The sequence below is a fragment of the Castanea sativa genome, chromosome 12, assembly GCF_040712315.1.
Source record: "Castanea sativa cultivar Marrone di Chiusa Pesio chromosome 12, ASM4071231v1".
In the NCBI taxonomy this organism is placed as follows: Eukaryota; Viridiplantae; Streptophyta; class Magnoliopsida; order Fagales; family Fagaceae; genus Castanea; species Castanea sativa.
In genome coordinates, this window is record NC_134024.1 from 38,467,339 (window position 1) to 38,487,492 (window position 20,154).

A 20,154-nucleotide genomic window follows, 5' to 3' on the forward strand; every position below is an offset into this window, starting at 1 on the left:
GGGATGAGATGATGGAGAGATTTTGTGTAAAGTACTGCCCAGGCGATGATAAAGTCACTTTTCAAAGTCTTCAAATGGTGAAGTAAAGGCCTGGGGAGGATCCCTTCAGTTTATCAAAAGATTTGAATATGTCTCCTTAGAATGTTATGGTGACCATGTGTTGAGGACCAAAATTTCACAAGAAAGCCCATTCCATGAATAGTAAGGAAAGACCATAGGCCTTAACAAAAGAATGCCCAATTTATGAAGTTAAGAAGGACTATAAAGGCCCAAAGTCCCAAAAAGAAGGAAAAAGAAAGAAATAATAATAAATAAATAAAAAAAGAGAAGAGGACCTACACTTGGTTAGGCCAGAGGACAGGCAGCAAGGATCTCGGTCAGACCAGAGGATATGCCACAAGAAGAAAATCAAGGCCCTTGGACCTTGATGTGTCCCTTTGAAACCTTGAGAAGAGGACCTTGGCTGACATATGGGAAAGACAAGGTATATGTTCAGATTTTCAGCAAAAAAAGCCATTAAAAATCCAGCAAAACCAGGTATTATTTTTGTAACTTATGGTCCAAGCTCGTGGGATCCCGAATGGATAGTAAGGGAGAAGTGGTTTGGTCAGTAGGGAGTGATTTCTGGTGAAAGGAGGATCCTGAAGGCTTCCCTTGGTTCATATATTTGCTTGGAATGCATGAACTAATGGAAAACTCAGTTTCCCCATGTGCATGACACCTCCCCACAATTTCCTCTCAATTGTCACTTTCAACTAAAGATGTCATCTATTGCATTGAGCAGCCCACCCACTCCTTTAACTTTTCAAGATGGAATCTTTCATTTATAGCTAAATTCAAATGCCCCTTTTGAGTTATAATTGCCTAATTAAGTTAAACCTTTGCCCAATGCACTTTTCAAGTTCTAGAGGATATGGTTTTACCCAGCAGATCAAGGACGTCCTCGCCCAGGTACCAGACTATGTCCACTATAAAAGGAACACTAAGACATAGCAGAAGAGGGGGGATTCAAAGGTAGGAAAAATGGGAGAGTTTAGAGGTTCAAAAATATAATTCTTAGTGCTTTAAGAACCCAGTAAGGAGGAGGGGAGAGAAAAGGAACAAAATAAGAGAGCCAAGGTGGAGGAATTTGTCCCATATCCTTGAGATCATTCAAAATATCACTTAGCCTCCAAAGAAACATATGCCAAAACATGCACACATCAGAAATCACTCTCTCCCACAAAATCCTCCTCACCTAACTATCTTGGAAGGCAATGCCCAAGAAAAGCTACATGGACTTAAGTTCTAAATCCCAAAAGTCTTGTGCAAAAGTGCTAAGTCTGTAATTATTGGGGCTAGGATCCTCATGGCTGACTCATTCTCATGAAATTCATTTACATATATGTATATGTATTAAAATGTATATCCTAACCTAAGAAACTAACAATTATTTGAAGATATGTGTATTGTATAATGTGTTCTTGTACAAGATCTATAGAGGTAAAGGGAAAGAACAAAACTCCATTACATAATAAGTATGGAGAAAGTTTGTATAGTTCAGAGAATCAGTATTCTAGGTTCTTATAGGCCTAGTACCCCTAGGAACCACGACATACCATTCGGGGTACCATGACATCACGCTCATGGAACCAAGTGAAAGAACTCTTTTAAATGTTCACACAATAAAAGATAAGCATTAAATATTCTATTTCAATCTCCTTCTCATTGTGAATATAATGAATAATTATTTTACTTATTTCGTAAGAGCAAAGGGTCATTTTATAACACAAAAACACTTGTAATGGTATTTTATTGCTTATGAGGAATCACATTTTTTCCTTGAGGAGCTTTATGTGACTTGCGCACAACTTGGTACATAATTAGCCCCATTTAGTTGGGGTGAACCAAGTCCAGTCCACCAAACAACAAGTAAAGGGCCTAAGATTCTTGTTTCTACTTGGGCCTGGGTACTATTCAAAAAAGGAACCCACGCACCATGAAGAAAAGGAGGTTGTGGAGACCTACATATCTAACATACTTTTTTATTACAGACTTAGTTTGGAAAACCCATGCATAACCCAGTTTGCTAATTTACTGCAAAGAACCAGGAGGACAACGTTAACTATGAAAACAAAGAGGGTACCAATCTCCTAGGCAGTGACAGCCTCGGTAGGAGAAAAGAGGAAGAGACTTGAAGGAAAATTGACCAAGGAACCACCTGTGATTCCATGTACTACAGAAGAGCTAAACCACGTCCTAGACAAGTGGATTGGAGATGGAGTAGTTAGATCATTCACTATGTCAAGGCCACCTACTGAAGTGGAGAGAAAGAACCCTTTGTTTTGCAGGATCCACAACTATATCAAGCATTCCACCAAAGATTGTTGGACCCTCTTGAGAATTTTCACAAGTAGCTAAGGGAGGGGACCCTAGAGCTTACCTAGTGAGAACTGGAGGTACAAAGGAACCTTTTGCCCAATCACAAAGGAAAGGAGGTAGTGGCTGTGGTAATTCATGGGAACCCAGCTGATGCAGAAGCAGAAGAGTCAGAGAGATCCTTCCATCCAAACACAGTCAGGACCCTCTAAAAGAACCCCAAGTTCAGGACCCTATTCAACTAGCTAGGATTTGGACCAGAAGCAAGAAGGATCGAAACAGAATCCCTTATAAGCATAGCAACAAACGCAGAGGTGGAGTGTTTTATAATAGAATCTCATGCAAGTAGAGCTTTCTTAGAAACAACTAATGCAATAACCTTCATGGATGAAGATATGGAGGTTAAATACCCAGATCATTGAAGACCCCTCTATTTGATAGCCACCATAAATGATGTTCAGGTCAAGAGAGCATTTATAAACACAAGAGCTTCACTCAACCTCATCCCCCTAAGTACCCTAGAGGTTATTGGTATGACAGGCAAAAGGATCCTAGGGGCTCCTATGGAGATAACAAGATTTGGAGGAGTTGCAGAATCTACTGAAAGGTATGTGCAGCTGGCCTTAAAGGTAGGCCAAATAGTAGCTTTGACTAGTTCCATGTCATCAACTCAGAAGTTTCTTATCACATCTTGTTGGGGCGACCTTGGCTCTATAAGCACCGTCTAATTCCATCTCTAGCTCTTAGAACTATCAACGAGAGAATGGATGACTCCTCTGAAGAAGATGATGTGGAGAAGGAAGTAGCATTCCTTGCAAAGAATTTTTGGAATTTTCTGAAGATGAAGAACACCAGGAAGTCTTTCAGCAAAGGAAGGTTTTCATCCTCCAAGAGTGGTAGGAAGGAGTTTAAGAAGAAAGATGAGAAGGACTCTCAAACCTTTCAAGGAATCGTGTGCTACGAATGCAACGTTCATGGACACCTCAAGAAGGAATGTCCTAACTATTTAAGAGGGAAGGGTAAGGTGTTTGCTGCTACTCTTAGCAACTCCAAAAATTCCGGAAGGTATGTGCAGCTAGCCTTAAAGGTAGGCCCAATAGTAGCTTTGACTCAATTCCATGTGATCAACTTAGAGGTTTCTTATCACATCTTGTTGGGGCGACCTTGGCTCTATAAGCACTATCGAATTCCATCTCTAGCTCTCAAAACCATCAACGAGAGAATGGATGACTCCTCCGAAGAAGATGATGTGGAGAAGGAAGTAGCATCCCTTGCAAAGAATTTCCAGAATTTTCTGAAGATGAAGAATAGTGGGAAGTCTTTCAGCAAAGGAAAGTTTTCATCCTCCAAAGGTGGCAGGAAGGAGTTCAAGAAGAAAGATGGGAAGGACTCTCAAACCTCTCAAGGAATCATGTGTTACGAATGCAACGGTCATAGACACCTCAAGAAGGAATGTCCTAACTATTTGAGAGGGAAGGGTAAGGTGTTTGCCACTACTCTTAGTGACTCTGAAAGCTCAAATTTAGACATGAAAGAAGAGTGATAGTGACGGAAACTATAGGGTCTTCATAGCTATTACCTTCGTTGATTCTAAGGATGACTTGAGCAATTAGGTAGATGAACTTGGTGAGCATTCTGAGGGTGAGGAAGTTGAAGAATCAGAAGATGAAGATGTATGCCAAAATGAAGGTGAGAACAACCTTCAAGAAGCATATGATTCTTTGCTAGAAGGTTGTGAAAAATATGTCAAGGCAGCGAACCATGCTGTGAGAAAGATGAAGAAGATTGAAAAAAGCATAGGTGTACTCTTGTGCAACTTAAAGAGACAAAATGTAAAGTAGAAGGACTCAAGGGAGAGCTAGTTGAAGCTTATTCTAAGATCAAGTTTCTCAAACTTGAAATAATCCAAGCTAATGTCAAGGTTGAGCGTATCTCCACCAAGAAACTTGACAACGTGTTGTCCTCACAAAAATCTTCACATGATAAGATCAGTTTAGGTTATACCAGAGAAGGAAGCTCCAGCAGCAAACCCAAGAAGGAAGTAAGGTTCATATCAGCCAAGAATATTGCAAAACTTAAAGAAGTGAAGCTTGAGACTGAGACCACTGCTGCTGTAAAAAGAACCATTGGTGCAAAACCAAAAGATAAAGGGAAGTCATTACCCAAGAATCAAAGGGGGCCTCAAGTGAAGCATGTGTGTCATCATTGTGGTGTTCAAGGGCACACAAGGCCCAATCGTTTCAAGCTTCATGCACTCAAGAAGGCTGACTCTATGCGTGGTCAAGAAAATTCAAAGAAAATGCCAAAGGGAGGACAATCTAAGGGAGAAAATGAAGGACATCTCATTAAAGACGTCATGGAAATGTTGAAGAACATCTCTCTATGTCTTGCTAACTTCACTTCAAGGTTGGAAAGTTATGTTGGTCGTACCCCTCTATCTAAGGGTATCACCCAAAACACTCTTAAAGTATGGGTGAAGAAGGGTACTCATGCATAATCACTCTCTATGTTCATGCATTAATACTTCCAATGTTTAGGGTCATAGGTTCATGCATCATGACATGCATAATCTTCTTGTGTCATGGCTTCCGATTCATAGCATGTTTCTTTTACAAGTTGTGTTTTGTACTTGTTTTTGTTGATCTTACTTTACTTGTTTTGTTTTTGAGTATGTTGAAAAATTCAAAAACCCATAAAAATTGAAAAATCACCAAAAAGTTTGATCGCTTGTGTTGTGTTTATCACATGAGAGTTTGGCCTAGTACCTTCAGACTAATGATGTAGTGCATTTATGAGCTTAACTTGTTTTTTATGCACATCTATCTTTGTGGGAAAAATCTTGAAATCTATGTGTGATTGTTGTAAATCGATCTTCAAGCTTGTCATAAATAATTAGTCAATAGTCTTGTTGGTCTTGATGCATGCATAGACTTGTTCCTATATATCTTCTCACGTTTTTATGTTTTTTCTCTATAGCTCATCAAATTTAAAGTCTCAAAAATAGATATTGAGCTGCAAAAGCCATCACACATACAAGTATTTGACTAGGAAAAAGGGAAAGCGACTTATATTGGAATGTATGGTGCCTCAAAAAGCCAAAGGCTTACTTTCAAAGTTGTAATATCAAAAATTTCAGGCATCAATCTCAAAACGAGATGTAATGTTATTATATGATCAAAAGTTATAAGTTGTAAGAAGCTAAAAAGAAAAGCTTCAAAATTTTGTAATCATTTTCTTGTGGGAGGTCATATATGTTCATTTCTATAATTGAGATAGACCACTTGATTTAGTTCTAGTTGTGTATGGCTTGGTTGAATTGATCATTGAAGTTTCAATCTAGACTAAGGACTATTCCACATTTGATACACACACATAACACACAAGTCTATTGTTCAATAAATGCTTATTTCATTTGTGTAATTGTACATGCTCAAATGTGATGTGTATACCCAATTGCTTGTCGATCAAACCCAAAAAGATTTTTGAGTACTTTATATGTTTTTGAAAGTTTTTTTTTTATGCTTTTGTGTTTTGAGTTTTTGTTCAAATTGCATTTTTCATGATTTTCATCAAAAACTCCTTCAAAGGCATTTTTGCGAGAAGCTCGCGACCAAGCTCTTCCCGCGAAAATGAGATAGGCAAAAATTAAGAACACATGAAATTCAGACAGAGACTTTCACGACTGTTTTGCAAGTAAAGTCTTCCAGCGAAAAGTTTTGTGCTTCAGAGGCATTTTTCGCGAGTAACTTCGCGAGAAGCTAACCTGCGAAAAATGTGTGTTTTCAGTTTTAAAGGGCTGATACAGATAGTTTTTCAAAATCACTTGTTTTCCCTCATTTTGCCTCCTTTGAACCTCTCTCAACCCAAAACCTAATTTCACTAAAAAACCCAACCAAAACTCAAGTGCAATTGTTTCAAAATCATCTCTAAGGTATGTTTTTACAATCTTTTCTTTCTATTTGCTTAGATTATGCCCTAGATTCTAGGTTTTCTTAAGTTGGGTTCATTTTTGAAAAAGGGTTGGGAACTTTAAATTTTGTGATTTTTTTTTTCTTTTTCTTGATTGGGCTTTGTCCCATTTGATTTGTTTGTGTTTATGTTGGCCAATTGTGGAATTTTAACATGTATTTAGGCAAGATTCACTCATGTAAATGTTCATGCATTGCCTACATGTTAGTTTTATAGGTGCAAACCAATTGTTTGATAAAAAGCCCAAATGGCATTTTGGTGTTGTTTTGGACTAAAATGAGTACCAAATTTTGGGGATTACCTTGATTGGACTTGTTCATCATGTTTTGATCATTGGTTGTGTGGTTTACACACTTTTACCCAAATATGTTTTGCCATGCCTTGTTCATGCATCACATATGCACACCACATGCACACTTGATGCACACACTTGTTCACTTGTCATGTTTTGCATACTACATGTTTAGCACTCATGACATGATCTTGTGACTTTGTTAATGTTCCTTTCAGAACTATGTATTTATTTTTATGGACTAACTTGGTACTAATCAAGTTTGTGTTCTTATTTTTGTGTTCTTCACACTTTTCTTTTTGTGTTTTTTATCTATTTTTGCAGATGTCTCCCTTCAAGAAATTAGCTGTGAAAAGGGGTAGTAGCAAAGGGAAAGAACCCTTGATTGATCTTGATAGCTTTAACCTGAAGCCAAAAAGGACACGATCATCAACAGGGTTATATGATGTTGACAAGTTCAAATCATATGTCGCATTTCAAAACTATGAGAAATATTTCAAGGATGCCCCTTTGTTGGTTGAAAGGGTAGTTAAGCAAGCAACTCTTCTCGATACGAGCATTCCAAAGTGGTTTGCCACCAAGGATTGGAATTTTCTTCTATCAAACTTTGATGAACCATACGAGAATATGGTGAAATAATTCTATGCGAATGCCATTTCTGAGGGAGATAAGCTGAAATGTTGGGTTAGGGGAAAGCGCTTCACAATGACACCCACTTATCTTACTGACATACTGTGTATCAACCGACTCATGTTTCCAAAGCTACTAGTGTATGATGACTTAGATCCCGAGCAGGATTTACTTCAGGAAACTCTAGGAGAGAACTTCGAATTCTCTTCCAATGGAAAAGCAGTGAGTGTTGCATCACTATCACCCGAATTGAGGCTGCTCACAACAATCATGTTCCACAACTTCTATCCTCTCTCAAGCACCAGTTACATGAACCTCGGTCAAGCCTTATTTCTTCATGACATGGTCAATGATGAAGAGATTGACATTTGCTCTTATATCTTCCACATCTTGAGCAAAACAGCTGAAAGGACTGCCTTAAGGAACTGTCTTCCCTTCAACTGTCTCATCTCAAAAATCCTGAAGCTCAAAGGCATTCATCCATTGGAAGATGAGAGACCATACCCACGGCCAAATCCAATCAATGTCCGCACTCTCAATGCTAGTATTAGTCACACCCGGAAGGGGACCATGCAAGAGAGTCATGCTTCTCATGCTAGTTCAAGCTCTAGCTCTCATTCCTATGATGAGAAGTTAGACAACATCATGTCGTCTATTCAAGACATCAGCACTAAGTTATCCAGACTTGCATCTATCATGCACTCCCAACACATTCGTTTCGACATGAAGTTCACATCTCTCCAAACTCAACTGGATCAAATTCAAAGGAAGCTAGAAGAAGATGAAGACTAGCTATTCCGTGACAAAAAGTGAGAGATGGTCCATGATAAGGGGAGTGTAATGAGAGGGGGAGAATGAGCTAGATCAAAGGGGGAGCATTGGAAATCAAGATCAAAAGCACAATATTTTGTTCTCTTAGTTATTTACATTGCTTTCTTTTAAAGCGTCTAAGTACTTTGGTTTAAAACTTTTAGTTATATTTAGTACTTTGTTTATTTATCCTTGCTTTGTAGCATTTTTTTTAAGTACTCTTAGATTTGGTTGCATTATCTTTAGTACTACACACTTGTGCCCTTGTTGGATCTTGTATCCTTAATGCAAATACTTTGGTATTTTGCATTGGTTGTGTGTTTCAACATGCAATTGATTTTTGCTTTGCACTTAATTGCATTGCGTGTCCGGATGATCATTTACTAGTTAAATGTTCATTGTAGTCATTTTTTTAATGACTGTTCCAGTATGATCAAGTTGTGCTTCATAGTTTATATCTTGCTTATTACCTTGATCGCATTTTACTTGTTCCTATACGTACCTTGTATTCAACTTGTCATAAGCTTAATGAAAGTTTTTTTTTTGTGTGCGAGTGTTTCAGGATACAAATGTATACGTGCAAGTGCTTCACAGCTTTTAGATTAGGTGTGAGTGAGTTTTAATACTGTTTTCAAACTCACGTTTAAGTTTAGAGTTTGTTGTAGGGTGTTTTGTCACGGAATAGCCAAAGGGGAAGATTGTAAAGTTGTTATTTACAACTAATTTGTGTTGGCTTTAATCCCGTGCCAAATTTGATTGTAATTTTGTTCAATCTTATGTACCCTGTATTTTATGTGAGATTTCTTTGTAAGGGTTGTGTGTGAGAGAGAGTGTGTGAAGACTCAAGACAAATTAAAGATCAAAAGAGTTTTCGTGGGTAGCTCGTGAGAAGCCTTCCCACTAAGTGTAGCCATGTGCTTAGCACATGACGGAATGCGAAGAATCATGTCAGATGGTGATAACTGGTTTTCGTGAGTAACTCACAAGTAAGGCCTTCCCGCGAGTAACTCGCAAGTAAGGCCTTCCCGCGAGTAACTCGCGAAGCATTCTATTTTGCTATTTTGTCATATCTAATACACCACGTCTCTACCCACACTATATATACCCACATTACCCACATATTAAGAGGAGTACTTTTTAGAGAAAAAACCCTAGCCACAACCCTTGAGAAATAGAGATTGTCATACCCACAATCCTCTACACAATCCATTGTGATTTTTCTCAACATCTACCTCTCCATATCCATATCTTTTAGAGGTTGGTAGCTCAAACACTTACCACACTCATTTTAAGTGTCAAGTGATATTTTGGTGCTGCTGGGAAGCATTGGAAGAAGCCAAGTTTTGGCGGATGCAATCGGGCGCATTGCGGGATCTGAAAAGCTAGACAAGGCACGATTCCGAGAAGCCTTGTTGGAGTAGGAGCTTGGAGGGCTTAGATGCACTGGGTAGATTAGGCTTGGAGGTTCTGTTGCTATTCGTGTATCCCAACTTATTGTCTAGTTGATCAATTTACTGCTTGGAGGGTGGCGGAGAGGTTTTTTGCCAAGTTCTTCGATTTCCTCTTCGATAACACATCGGCGTGTTATCTTGTGTTTGCATTTCTCTTCCCTACTCTTTTAGCTTTCATTTTACTACTGTGATTTGTTGAACATGGCTTAGAGTAGTTTTATTGTTTGTTCGCTTGCATTTACTCTATTCTGCACTTAATTTAAGTTAGAGTAAAATTAACCGAGCCATAATCTTTAAGTTGGGGTCTAAACAAGCTCTTGTGTGTTAACGCAAATCCGAGCTTTCACAAGCATTTCTAGAATGTTTATCCACAAGATTATTATCACTTTAAAGACCTGAATCCAGAAAAGAAAAAAAAAAGATTAATTTTTAAAATACGGATAAAAAATGTGTCTAGGTACAATTCCCGGCTAAAAAATTCTTAAAAAAGGAATCTAAATTGGACCAAAACTCAAACGCGAGCTTGGCACCCAAGAGGGTCTTTCGGCACTCTTGGAATGCTGATCGACACTACCTAAGTGCCGATTGGCCCAAATTTTTGGGTCGGCCAGAGGACCCCCTAATTGTGATAAAGCATATTTTTTTCGACTTTTTAGAAATAAAGACATGTTCCAATTCGTATATGATCTTGTTCAGCTGATTTTTTGAAGCATCAGAATTAGGGGCTATTCTCTTCTGACTTTTCAATTCCCCTTACGTTAAAGACGTTCTGGAAGCTTTTGCTTTAGGAACTTCTTTTTTGTAAGTAAAGTATTTTAGGCTTCAAAGAGGTGAACAAACTTCTTTAATTTCTAAAATACTAATTCATTAGAAGAGCACGCTCTTGCAAGAGGTATTCTGTTTTTCTTCTTTCTTTTCATCTTCCATTAACTTTTGTTATTGTTTGATGCATGAATATGTTTAGCACGTTTTATTATGTCTTATTCTTGCTATATAATTACCATGTTTAGATACTTTGCTAGAATTTTCTTTAACATGTTCTTAGATGATTGTTTATTGTATTTTTTTTTTAAGTTTCAAAATCTGCTAATGACTATCAAAGATTATTTTCAAATTCAAAAACTAACCTGTATTTTAGATTTGATTTTTTTTAAATTCACAACTCTGATCTGTATTTTAAGATATGATTTTTTAACACAAAACTGATCTGTATTTTCAAATCTAATTTTTTAACACAACACTAATCTGTATTTTTATTAAATACAGATATGATTTTCTTTCAGAAAAATTTTTCTATGTTACAAAATTGCAAATTTTGAAATTTAAAAGAAGGGATTGAAAGTTAAGTTGAAGTCTTTTCTTTTTTAACATGTGATGCATGCATAATAAATTTACCTCATGAATGTGAATCATCTTTCAAAAAGTCTTTTTTTTTTTTTCTAAAAACAGAACTTATTTTTCTTTTTCAAACCTTTTTTTTTTTTTACTTTGCAAAATAGATCTGGTTCTTGTTGGCAAAATCTCATTTTTTTTTCACAAAACATATCTTATTTTTCTTGATAAAATCACTTTTTTCTAACTTTTTACAAAAATAGATCTGACTCTTTTTAACAAAATCTCCTCTCTTTTTTTTACAAAAACAGATCTAATTTTTTTTTACAAACCAAGTATTAGTTTTTTGTTTAATTTTCAAATCAGATCTGAATTTTCTTTATAAAAAAGGGCACATCCATAAGGCAAATTTATTAAAACTAATTATGGTCAAGCGTTTATCATGTGCATTATAACATATCATTCAACATCATGCAAAAAATGGTATATTGGTCATTAAAATCTAGAAGACCAGACTCTTTCTAGGCGGAAGGGGTGCCTAACACCTTCCCATTCTGTAACCTAGCCCCCAAGCTTAGGGTTTTTGGATAGGTAGATTAGTGTTTTGTCTTTTAATTTTGATAGATTGTAACTAGGACCAAAACTTTGTATTCTTTTCCCTAGATTGTAACTAGGACCCAAAGCCTTGTAAGGTTAATTTACCAAGATTGTATTTTTCTTTATTCAATCAATGACATTCAAAGTATTTTGAATATGTAATTTTTTTTTTTTTTTGGTATAAAAAATAAGTGGCAACTCCACATCACTGCCCAAAAAAGAGGTGCTCTTACAAGCACCCAAATCTCTTTTTTTGCGAGGGCCCAAATTTCGCAGCCTCGCACAAGCACATGCACACTTGTTTACTCTAAATTGTGGATTAATATTAGGCCAAAATACACTATTGATTAATAAAGTTTATTTAATGGGTGTTAATTGTCTTTGAAGTTTCAAGTGAGCACTATCGATTAACCATTTTTTTTTAAAATAAGTAAACAAGATGTTCATTTTGGAGAAGGACAAGGGTCTCTCTCTCAATCGGGTATGGGTTTAAATTTGGGAAAGCATGAATGTTTCTAGATTTGGGTTTGAATTTGGAATAAATAAATGGGTTTGGGTCTAGATTGCAAGTGTAATTTTTTTGGGGAAAAAGTTTTTTTTTTTTTTTTTCCCTTTATATTTGAGGTAGTTCACAATTCTCCCTCTTATCTTTGAAACCAACTAATTTTCTCATTTATGTTTGGAAAATGAGTAAATTCCCTCAATCCGATACTATTTCAGTTAAATCTAATGGAATCAAAATGATTACAAATGCAATCCAAAAATAATAATAATGCAATTCTCAACTTTTTCTCTTCCTTGCAATGGAAGACTAATAATTTTTTAAAAGGTTTCGTTGGATTTAACTAAAAAAGTAACAGATTTGGGGTATTTGCCAATTTCCAAAGCATAATGGGAAAAATTAGTTGGTTTCAAAGATAAGGAGGAGAATTAAAAACTATCTCAAACATAAAGGGGGAAAGTTTTTTTCCCAATATTTTTTAACAAAAAATTTGCCACATCATTGCTCCATTAAATACATAGGCAAGGAAACTGATAGAAGTCAACGAAAGTATCAATAGCCCTTAATTTTTAAAATTTAGGGACCATTATTTGAAACTTTAGTGATGAACTCATAGCTTAGTGTTTATTTGTGTCCAACTTTTCTTTTCTTTTTTTGATACAAGATAGAATTCTGCTCTAGCATAATCTAAGTGTAAATGCGTGTGAAACTCCCTATTAGAAACTTGAACTCCGGCCCTTACCCCCCACACCTCACAAGTTTTTATACTTGTGGAGTGACCACCGCACTAAGGGTGCGTGGTGGTACTTATTTTGTTAGTTTTTAACTTTTATCAATTATGTATAGTTTTTTAAAACTTAATTATTATTTTTTTCACCTTTTCAAAACACAAATATATTTTAGCAAATTTTTAATAATGTGCTAAATAAGTTGGTGTCAAACACACACTTAATCAATAATTGGATCACAATAAATTCATTAATCCGCTACTTATTATATTGAGCTCAAAATCAGATTTTTATAGTATTGTTAATCACTTAATCCGTTAATCCCTGCCCATAGCTACATTTTCGAAGGGCTAAGAGGAAAATATTGGAGAGAGTGAATGAAAGAATAAAGAAATAGAAAACGAGACTTATCAACTACCACGAGACATAACTACAGTCCGGAATGAATTCACAGCAAAGAAGAATAAGGTAGAGATCGAGAGGGAGAGAGATAACCTGCAGCAGCTGCTCCAACAACATCACTTTTGGAGTCCCTTGAGTTAAGAACTACCCTGGTTCTGTAGTGACTATTGGAGGCATAGAAGTCTTCAAGGGACATGTTGATGCAATTGAAACCCATCTTCCCATTTCATGTATCATTGTTAAGAATGACACCCACATTAACTGGGATTATCGTGTTTTGTGTCTTGGCCAAGAAATTAGTTTCGGAAAGAATAATGAAGAAGAAGAAAAGAGAAAAAGCATTTCTGCTGGTAGGTATCTTCATGATTATCTTGGTACTTGGAAGCTTTAAGATTCCTTGCAGCATTTGAAGAATAATATATAACCCTAAAAGAATAAGATATCTATGCGTTGAAGTTAAAACTTGAAAGTTGAAACCAAATAACTAATAAATTATTGTCCTTTACTCTCAGAAAGTGAGGTTCTTTTCTTTTTTAAGTTTGTTCTTGTCCTCCTAAGTTATGTGCTCCTGTAGTTTTTCTTCAATCAGCTTTGGTTTCAACGTCTTGTTTGCCTTTGAAGGTGCTGTTTATAAGTATCAGATTTAAAGTATTCTTATTATCAAATTTAAAAAAAAAAAAAAAAAAACAAAGATTTAAAGTGTTCTTATCATATGATTTCTGAGTTCCTGTCTAGTCTGTTTGTCTTTGGACATCGTTGAGAGGACTGGGAAATTTCGTTGAAAAAGGCTTCTTTGGAGATTAGTGTAGAGTGGTTTTGCGCTGAACTACCCTCTTCGTTTCAAAAGTGCTTCTCAAAAAACAAAAACGAGAAAACAAAACCTATTATTCTCTAAAGTTTGTGAAATGGGCGCTTTCACCCATTTGAAATTTAAAAAGGACTTTCATAGTTCATTTGACAATTTTTATAGGTTTACATTATATTAACAATGTAAACTTACATTGTAAACACACAAAATGTATACAAGGTTTCGAGGTTCTGGTATAATCTGTTTGTCTTTGGACGTATTTGAAAGGACTAGAAAATTTCCTTGAAGGAGGCTTCTTTGGAGATTAGTGTAGAGTGGCTTTGTGCTGAACTACTAATTTCGTCTCAAAAGTGATTATCAAAAAACAAAACCTATTGTTCTCTAAAGTTTGCAAAATGGGCGCTTTCGCCCATTTGAAATTTAAAAATGGCTTTTAGAGCATCCATTTGAAATTTTAAAAGGACTTTATAGGTATTATATTAGCAATGTAAACTTATATCGTAGACACACAAAATGTATACAATGTTTTTAAATTCATGTCTAGTCTGTTTGTCTTTGGACATCATTGAGAGGACTGGAAAATTTCCTTGTAGAAGGCTTCTTTGCAGATTAGTCATTTAGTGTAGAGTGGCTATTCTATCTTGCTGATTGTATTGTTGTTTTGCAAATGTGTACAACATTATACACATTTTGTGTGTCTACAATATAAGTCTACATTGTTAATACAATGTAAACTAAGAATTTTTCATTTAAAAAATAAGTGTTATATTTCCTTTTAACTACTATTAATCTTCATGTCTACATGACTAATGAAGTAATGACATGACAACCTTTTAAATGATGTGATAATTTTTTATTATTAAGAATTAAACTCTTACTAGTCTAATGAGAAACCAATATAATATTCTCTAAACCAAATACAACTAAATTAGTTATGCTATTTTGTTCTGATGCTCAATTTTAATTTTTTTTATTTATTAATATTCATTAATAAACTATGGATCATATATAAAATAATTTTAATGACCATTGATAATTAAATACTGAGTAAGCCTACAGAATTCACAAAATGTTTAACAAAATCTTATGTAGCTTGCCATTTTACACATATGTACCCCTAAAATATGACCTCTAATTTAAGTCATGGTCTAATACCAAGACATATCAAACTTTTTGAAAATTATTGTTTAACAAATTGGGACAAGATCCACTTTGAATCCTCCAATTCTCTGTAAGTTTTATTCAGATGTAAGACATGTGGTATTTATAAATTAAATGAATGTGTCGCATATTTGGCCAATTGGAGAGAACTATCATAGTTACCTTGATTTTGTATTTTATTTTTGTTTATGAGAGAGAGAGAGAGAGAGAGTAAAAATTACAAAATGACTTGTAGTTTTTCAATCTACAAGTTGAAATTAATGGCCTTTAACAGCCATCTCATTAATGGGCATATACATAAGAGCTTGAATCCCAATGCTACATAATGTTAACTAATGGGTCCATGAGAGACATTGACTTTAGCCCATTTGTTTCATTGGACCAAACTCATATGAATGGATAAAATTGTGTTATTTTCTTCTAAAATGGTGGTTCGTCTAATGATATTTCCCTAAATCGAGGGTTTTACATTTGGAATTACAACTTATTTTAATTTAAGATTAAAAAACCATATAATAAAAGAATTCATCACTTTATTAATTGAAATTTTGAATTTATATTTGATAATTAGTCTTAGATACAATCTAAGAAAGTACATGGATTTGATTCCTAATTACATTCTAAAAGAATTAAAATCATATGATAAAGCTTAATGTACAAATCATTAATATAAAATTGAAGATTAAGTTACTGAGTGAGAAAATGTTCAACACCCACCATGCCCAGCCTTCTAGAAGCTTTTGGTAATAGAATTTTAGTTAGACTAACATTTTAAATTTCTTATAACTTAGACAATAAAGTTTCATCTAAACTTGGACAGTATACTATCCTAGTAATATCATAATAATAAAAAATCACACAATTAAAACCTATTGTATGTCACCACTTGGCACAAACACTTTTTTTGTGTGAATAATTTGATAGTTAAGCACTGATAATTTGAACCTTAGATGTCTTTTTTAAAAACACTAGAAATTACCAATTGAGCGTCAAGAGGCACCACAACTTCTAACTCCCAATTTTTATTTTTTTAATATAACATATGATATATGATTTTTCCTGTTATGCAAATCTCTTTTTTTTTTAATTAAAAAAATCATAATAATAAAGAATCTGGGAAGGTTTTTGAAATAAAGGATTTGGGATGACACATTGCAGTATTACCATCACAGTAATAAACACTTCCCTAGACTGGTTTGGTCGACCCTACACGAAACTCTTTTAAGTTGGTCGCCAAGCAAAAATAAGGCAGTGAATTTTCTGTTCACTTGCTCTTGTTCATTTTGGCTGCAAATTGCAAATAGTCATAGAATGCTCCAAATAGCATAAGATAAATTTGCTCCACACATGGTAGAATATTATGGGTTTAGACTTACAGACAACACTTGCCCTATATGTGTAATAACATCATGAAATATGGTACTTTTAGACAACACAGTCAACACTTGCCCCATAGAGACATGCAAATCGTAAGGCCAGAAATTTTACATTGGGTAATTTACTAATTTGCTGCTTGTTTTTGTTCTTTTTGGCAAGATATGGTTACAGAACACGCAAAATAGCAGAATATAATCTTGCTCCCAAGTCCCAACATGTGTAACGCAATGTATTTAACCAACTTTGCTTCATGCAGTAACATCAAGAAATATAGTGCCCCACTTACGACATGTATCGGTAACTACAGTTACATTCAAATTGCAGAGCCAACAATTTTGCAGAGGGGCTAGAGTTTTTAAGAACTAAGAACACCATTTGTGTGCAGCTTACGAAGCTTAAAAACCAACAACTCTAGATCAGCATGTATGGAGCAGTGTCAAAATAATCACAAACTAAACATCAAAAATGATATTTTAGTATTAAGGCATCACACCTCTGAAAATAGAAAATAAAAAATAATTTTAAGTATTAAATCCACAAATAATTTTCATCGCTTATATAGAAATCGTTGCAATTTTGTAACCAAAGAATTTAGAGAGTACTGATCAATTTTTTCTATCCATTCATCTGCCAGTAAATATACTATAGTTCACTTTTGTGTTTTAATGGGCCATATTAATACCCTGCTTGCCATCTGTCTTCAAATTTTAAGCATTTTTTTTTTATAAATAAATTTTCAGAACTGAGACTATCACATACAGAAATCAAACTTCAGACCAAACTTCAAGGACGAAAAATGTAACAGTGTAAATTAGCCTAAAATTAATGCTTAGAGTGAAGTTGCAATCAAACCTCACTCCCTATATTAAAAGCACAAAAAAATGATCTTTAATCACTCATTATTATTTCCTGTATGCATGGATTGGAAAATAACATAAAGTTGATGATATGATGAAAACTCAGCTACAATACATTACAAAAAGAATCACTAAACAGATTCAAAAATGCAGAAAGTAAAATGTCCTATATAAAAACATATAAGAAGCAGAAACTATGTCTATCTTTTGATTCTAAACAAGGTTATGGGCCAATCAATAAGTTCTACAATGAGTTTGTGACATGCCCTGAGAAGGGTTTATACCAGCAATCTTCCAGGCTTAAGGTGGGCAGTGTTCTTCTAAGCTGCATTCTCCTTGCTTTAGACATTACCGTAAATTATATTGATGGATCATTACCTCTGTGTCATGATTGAGATCGCTGCTCATTCTTCCAAGAATTTTTAGCAGCTTCTGCAGATGAATCAACAGAATCCCCATTGCCATCCTTTGGTTTTGAGAAAAAAGGATCCCATTCATGAGGTCCCACCTCGCGCTGTCCCTCTTCCAACAAAGCATATTTCCAACTGTTTTCCTCAATAAAGTTATCGTCTGTATGACCTTCAATGATGTCCCTCCTCAACTTGGTAACTTTGTCAATAACTGCTTGTACAGAAACATCAAAGGCATCTTTGAGAGTCTCCAGTTTAGAGCGAGGATCTGCATACACCAGCCTCGGAATAAGACTTATAACCTCCTCCCTCATGATTTTCACCTGCTCAGGAGAAATTTGAAGCAGCCTTTCCTCTATGGTAATATTCCTCTTTCGGATGTCATCCTCAGGAATGAACACAGAATACTTTGCATAATCCTTTGGAAGATGCCAAGTATATTGTGTGTATGCTGACCCGGGATGGAAAAAGACAGGTATGCAACCAGCTAACATAGAGTCAAAAGCTGATCTTCTGGTGTATGAATCGCCCTGAGGTTGAAGGCAGAAAAGAGAGCTCTGGAACATCTGCATTATACTGCTTGGAGAATGACACTTGCTCTCCCCAAAATCGCATTCCAACAACTTGCCGCGCTTTGAGCTCCTGCATTGATTAATAAGCTGTCCTCTGATTGACTTAGGATTGCCAGGACGTGGGGCACCAGCAAAAGAGAAGAGCCACTTCCTTTCTAAATTCCTCATCCGCTCCTGCCAATTGAACACATCAGCATCCCTTGCTGGATGGAAGTACGTGGGATATGGAATACCAAAATCATTAGCATTCCATGGACTTGATTCAACCACAAGCATTGACATATTCTTTGCAGCAGGCAAGAACAAAAGCTTGTTACCCCAATCATTCTCTTCATCCGATAACCTCCTAAAATCCCATGTGATCCTCCCTGCAACGAGAAAATGGTCTTTCCCACCCATAATTTCCCATTCCGGCCTCTTCATAAGCCAATCAACCAGATCAAGCGAAGCTGCATCCCTCCTCGAGATATTGTGCCCCCAAAGATACCGCGCAATATCAAACCCTGCATAAAAGGGTACAAAAATAGCCGCAGCAATAGACGAATCGCGCGTCAAGCACTCATACTGTTTCATCCGATTACTAAATATCACATCAACTGCAAACTGATTTGTTGCATACCAACCAGTATCCGAAAACACCCCTTCAACATTCTCAAGCGGCGGACCAAGCCCTGCATTCGTCGTAAACTTACACATATTCGTCCAAAGACTCAAAGACCTACACTCCCTAAGCATATCCTCATTAAACCTTGGAGGAAGATCATGAACATAGATATACCTCCCACCACACGGATCACTCTTGTTCTCTACCGTCCTCAACGCCCTCATAAACGAAGGATACTCCTTCTCCTTAGTCTCCTTCTTAGTTTCCTTCTTAGCCTCACCTCTCCCACCCTGCCTAGATTTGGGATAATTCCCGGGTTTCTTGGGTTCAGGGGCCGGAATATTATTCAAATGGGTGTTTCTGGGTACTTCAGATTCAGGGTACTTCTGGGTAGTTTCCAAATGGGGGTCAGATTGAATTTGATGTGGATCGGGCAGATGGGTATTGATGGAATCGGTGTTAACATTACTGGGCTGTAATTTAAGAGAATCACCAATGGCATTACTATTACTAGTTCCAAGCACAACGAAATGGAAATACAACAACAAAACCCAAAAGAAAACTGACAAAGATGCCAAGAAACAAAGCCTAGTGTTGTGATTCTTCCCCGTTCCCTTCTCCATTTGCTCAATGGGAACACTCGACGCCGTACGGCGTCGCATCACCCTCTTGAAATCAATCCCAAAATTATCTAACAGTAACAACCAAACAAAGCAAATCCCATTTCACACACATCCCCAATAAACTATTTTCTCAACAAAACAAAAATTTACAACAAACAAAGCGTTTGTTGAATCAGTTGGCGGATCTTCAAGAGAGCTAAAAACGAAGATTTTCACAAACAGAAATTTACAGAACAAAGAGAATTGAAAGAAAGAGAGAGACTTACTGGGTTTTGATTTGCTGAGCAAGATCGACAATTTTTTTTTTTTTTTTATAAATAATTTTTTGATTGATTTAAGGAGAAAATATAACAGAGGGAGAGTTTAATTTTATATGACCAGTCACTGAGGTTTGGGGTGGCGCACGTTAGCGACGTGCGCTGAGGTTTGTCTTTATGTCGGTAGCCGGTGAGATTTCGACGCGTGGACTTGTGGGGTTAACGTGTCGGTGTGCTGAAACCGATGGACGGGGGGGGGGTTTGGGAGGCTTCCTGAAATTACGTTTGTAATTTGCATGAATTCTTGAATCATGATGTTATATTAGGAAAATGGTGGTTTTGTTTTTGTGAGAAATGTCAATTTAAGGTTCATTCCATTTCCATTATTTATTATAGGAAGTCCAAATGAAAATT

General features: G+C 35.9%; 1 protein-coding gene and 1 pseudogene across 1 annotated transcript; both read right to left on the bottom strand.

Annotated features, from left to right (window-relative positions):
* Nucleotides 1–13,435, bottom strand: part of LOC142618304 (glutamate receptor 2.7-like) — a 33,335-nt pseudogene extending 19,900 nt beyond the window's left edge.
* A 3,864-nt stretch (nucleotides 13,436–17,299) lies between these two features.
* Nucleotides 17,300–19,896, bottom strand: LOC142619726 (xyloglucan galactosyltransferase MUR3-like). The gene has a single exon (XM_075792971.1). It carries the CDS (start codon nucleotides 19,520–19,522, stop codon nucleotides 17,660–17,662), a length of 1,863 nt encoding a protein of 620 aa, XP_075649086.1. The 5' UTR covers nucleotides 19,523–19,896; the 3' UTR covers nucleotides 17,300–17,659.
* Between the last annotated feature and the right edge of the window lie 258 nt (nucleotides 19,897–20,154).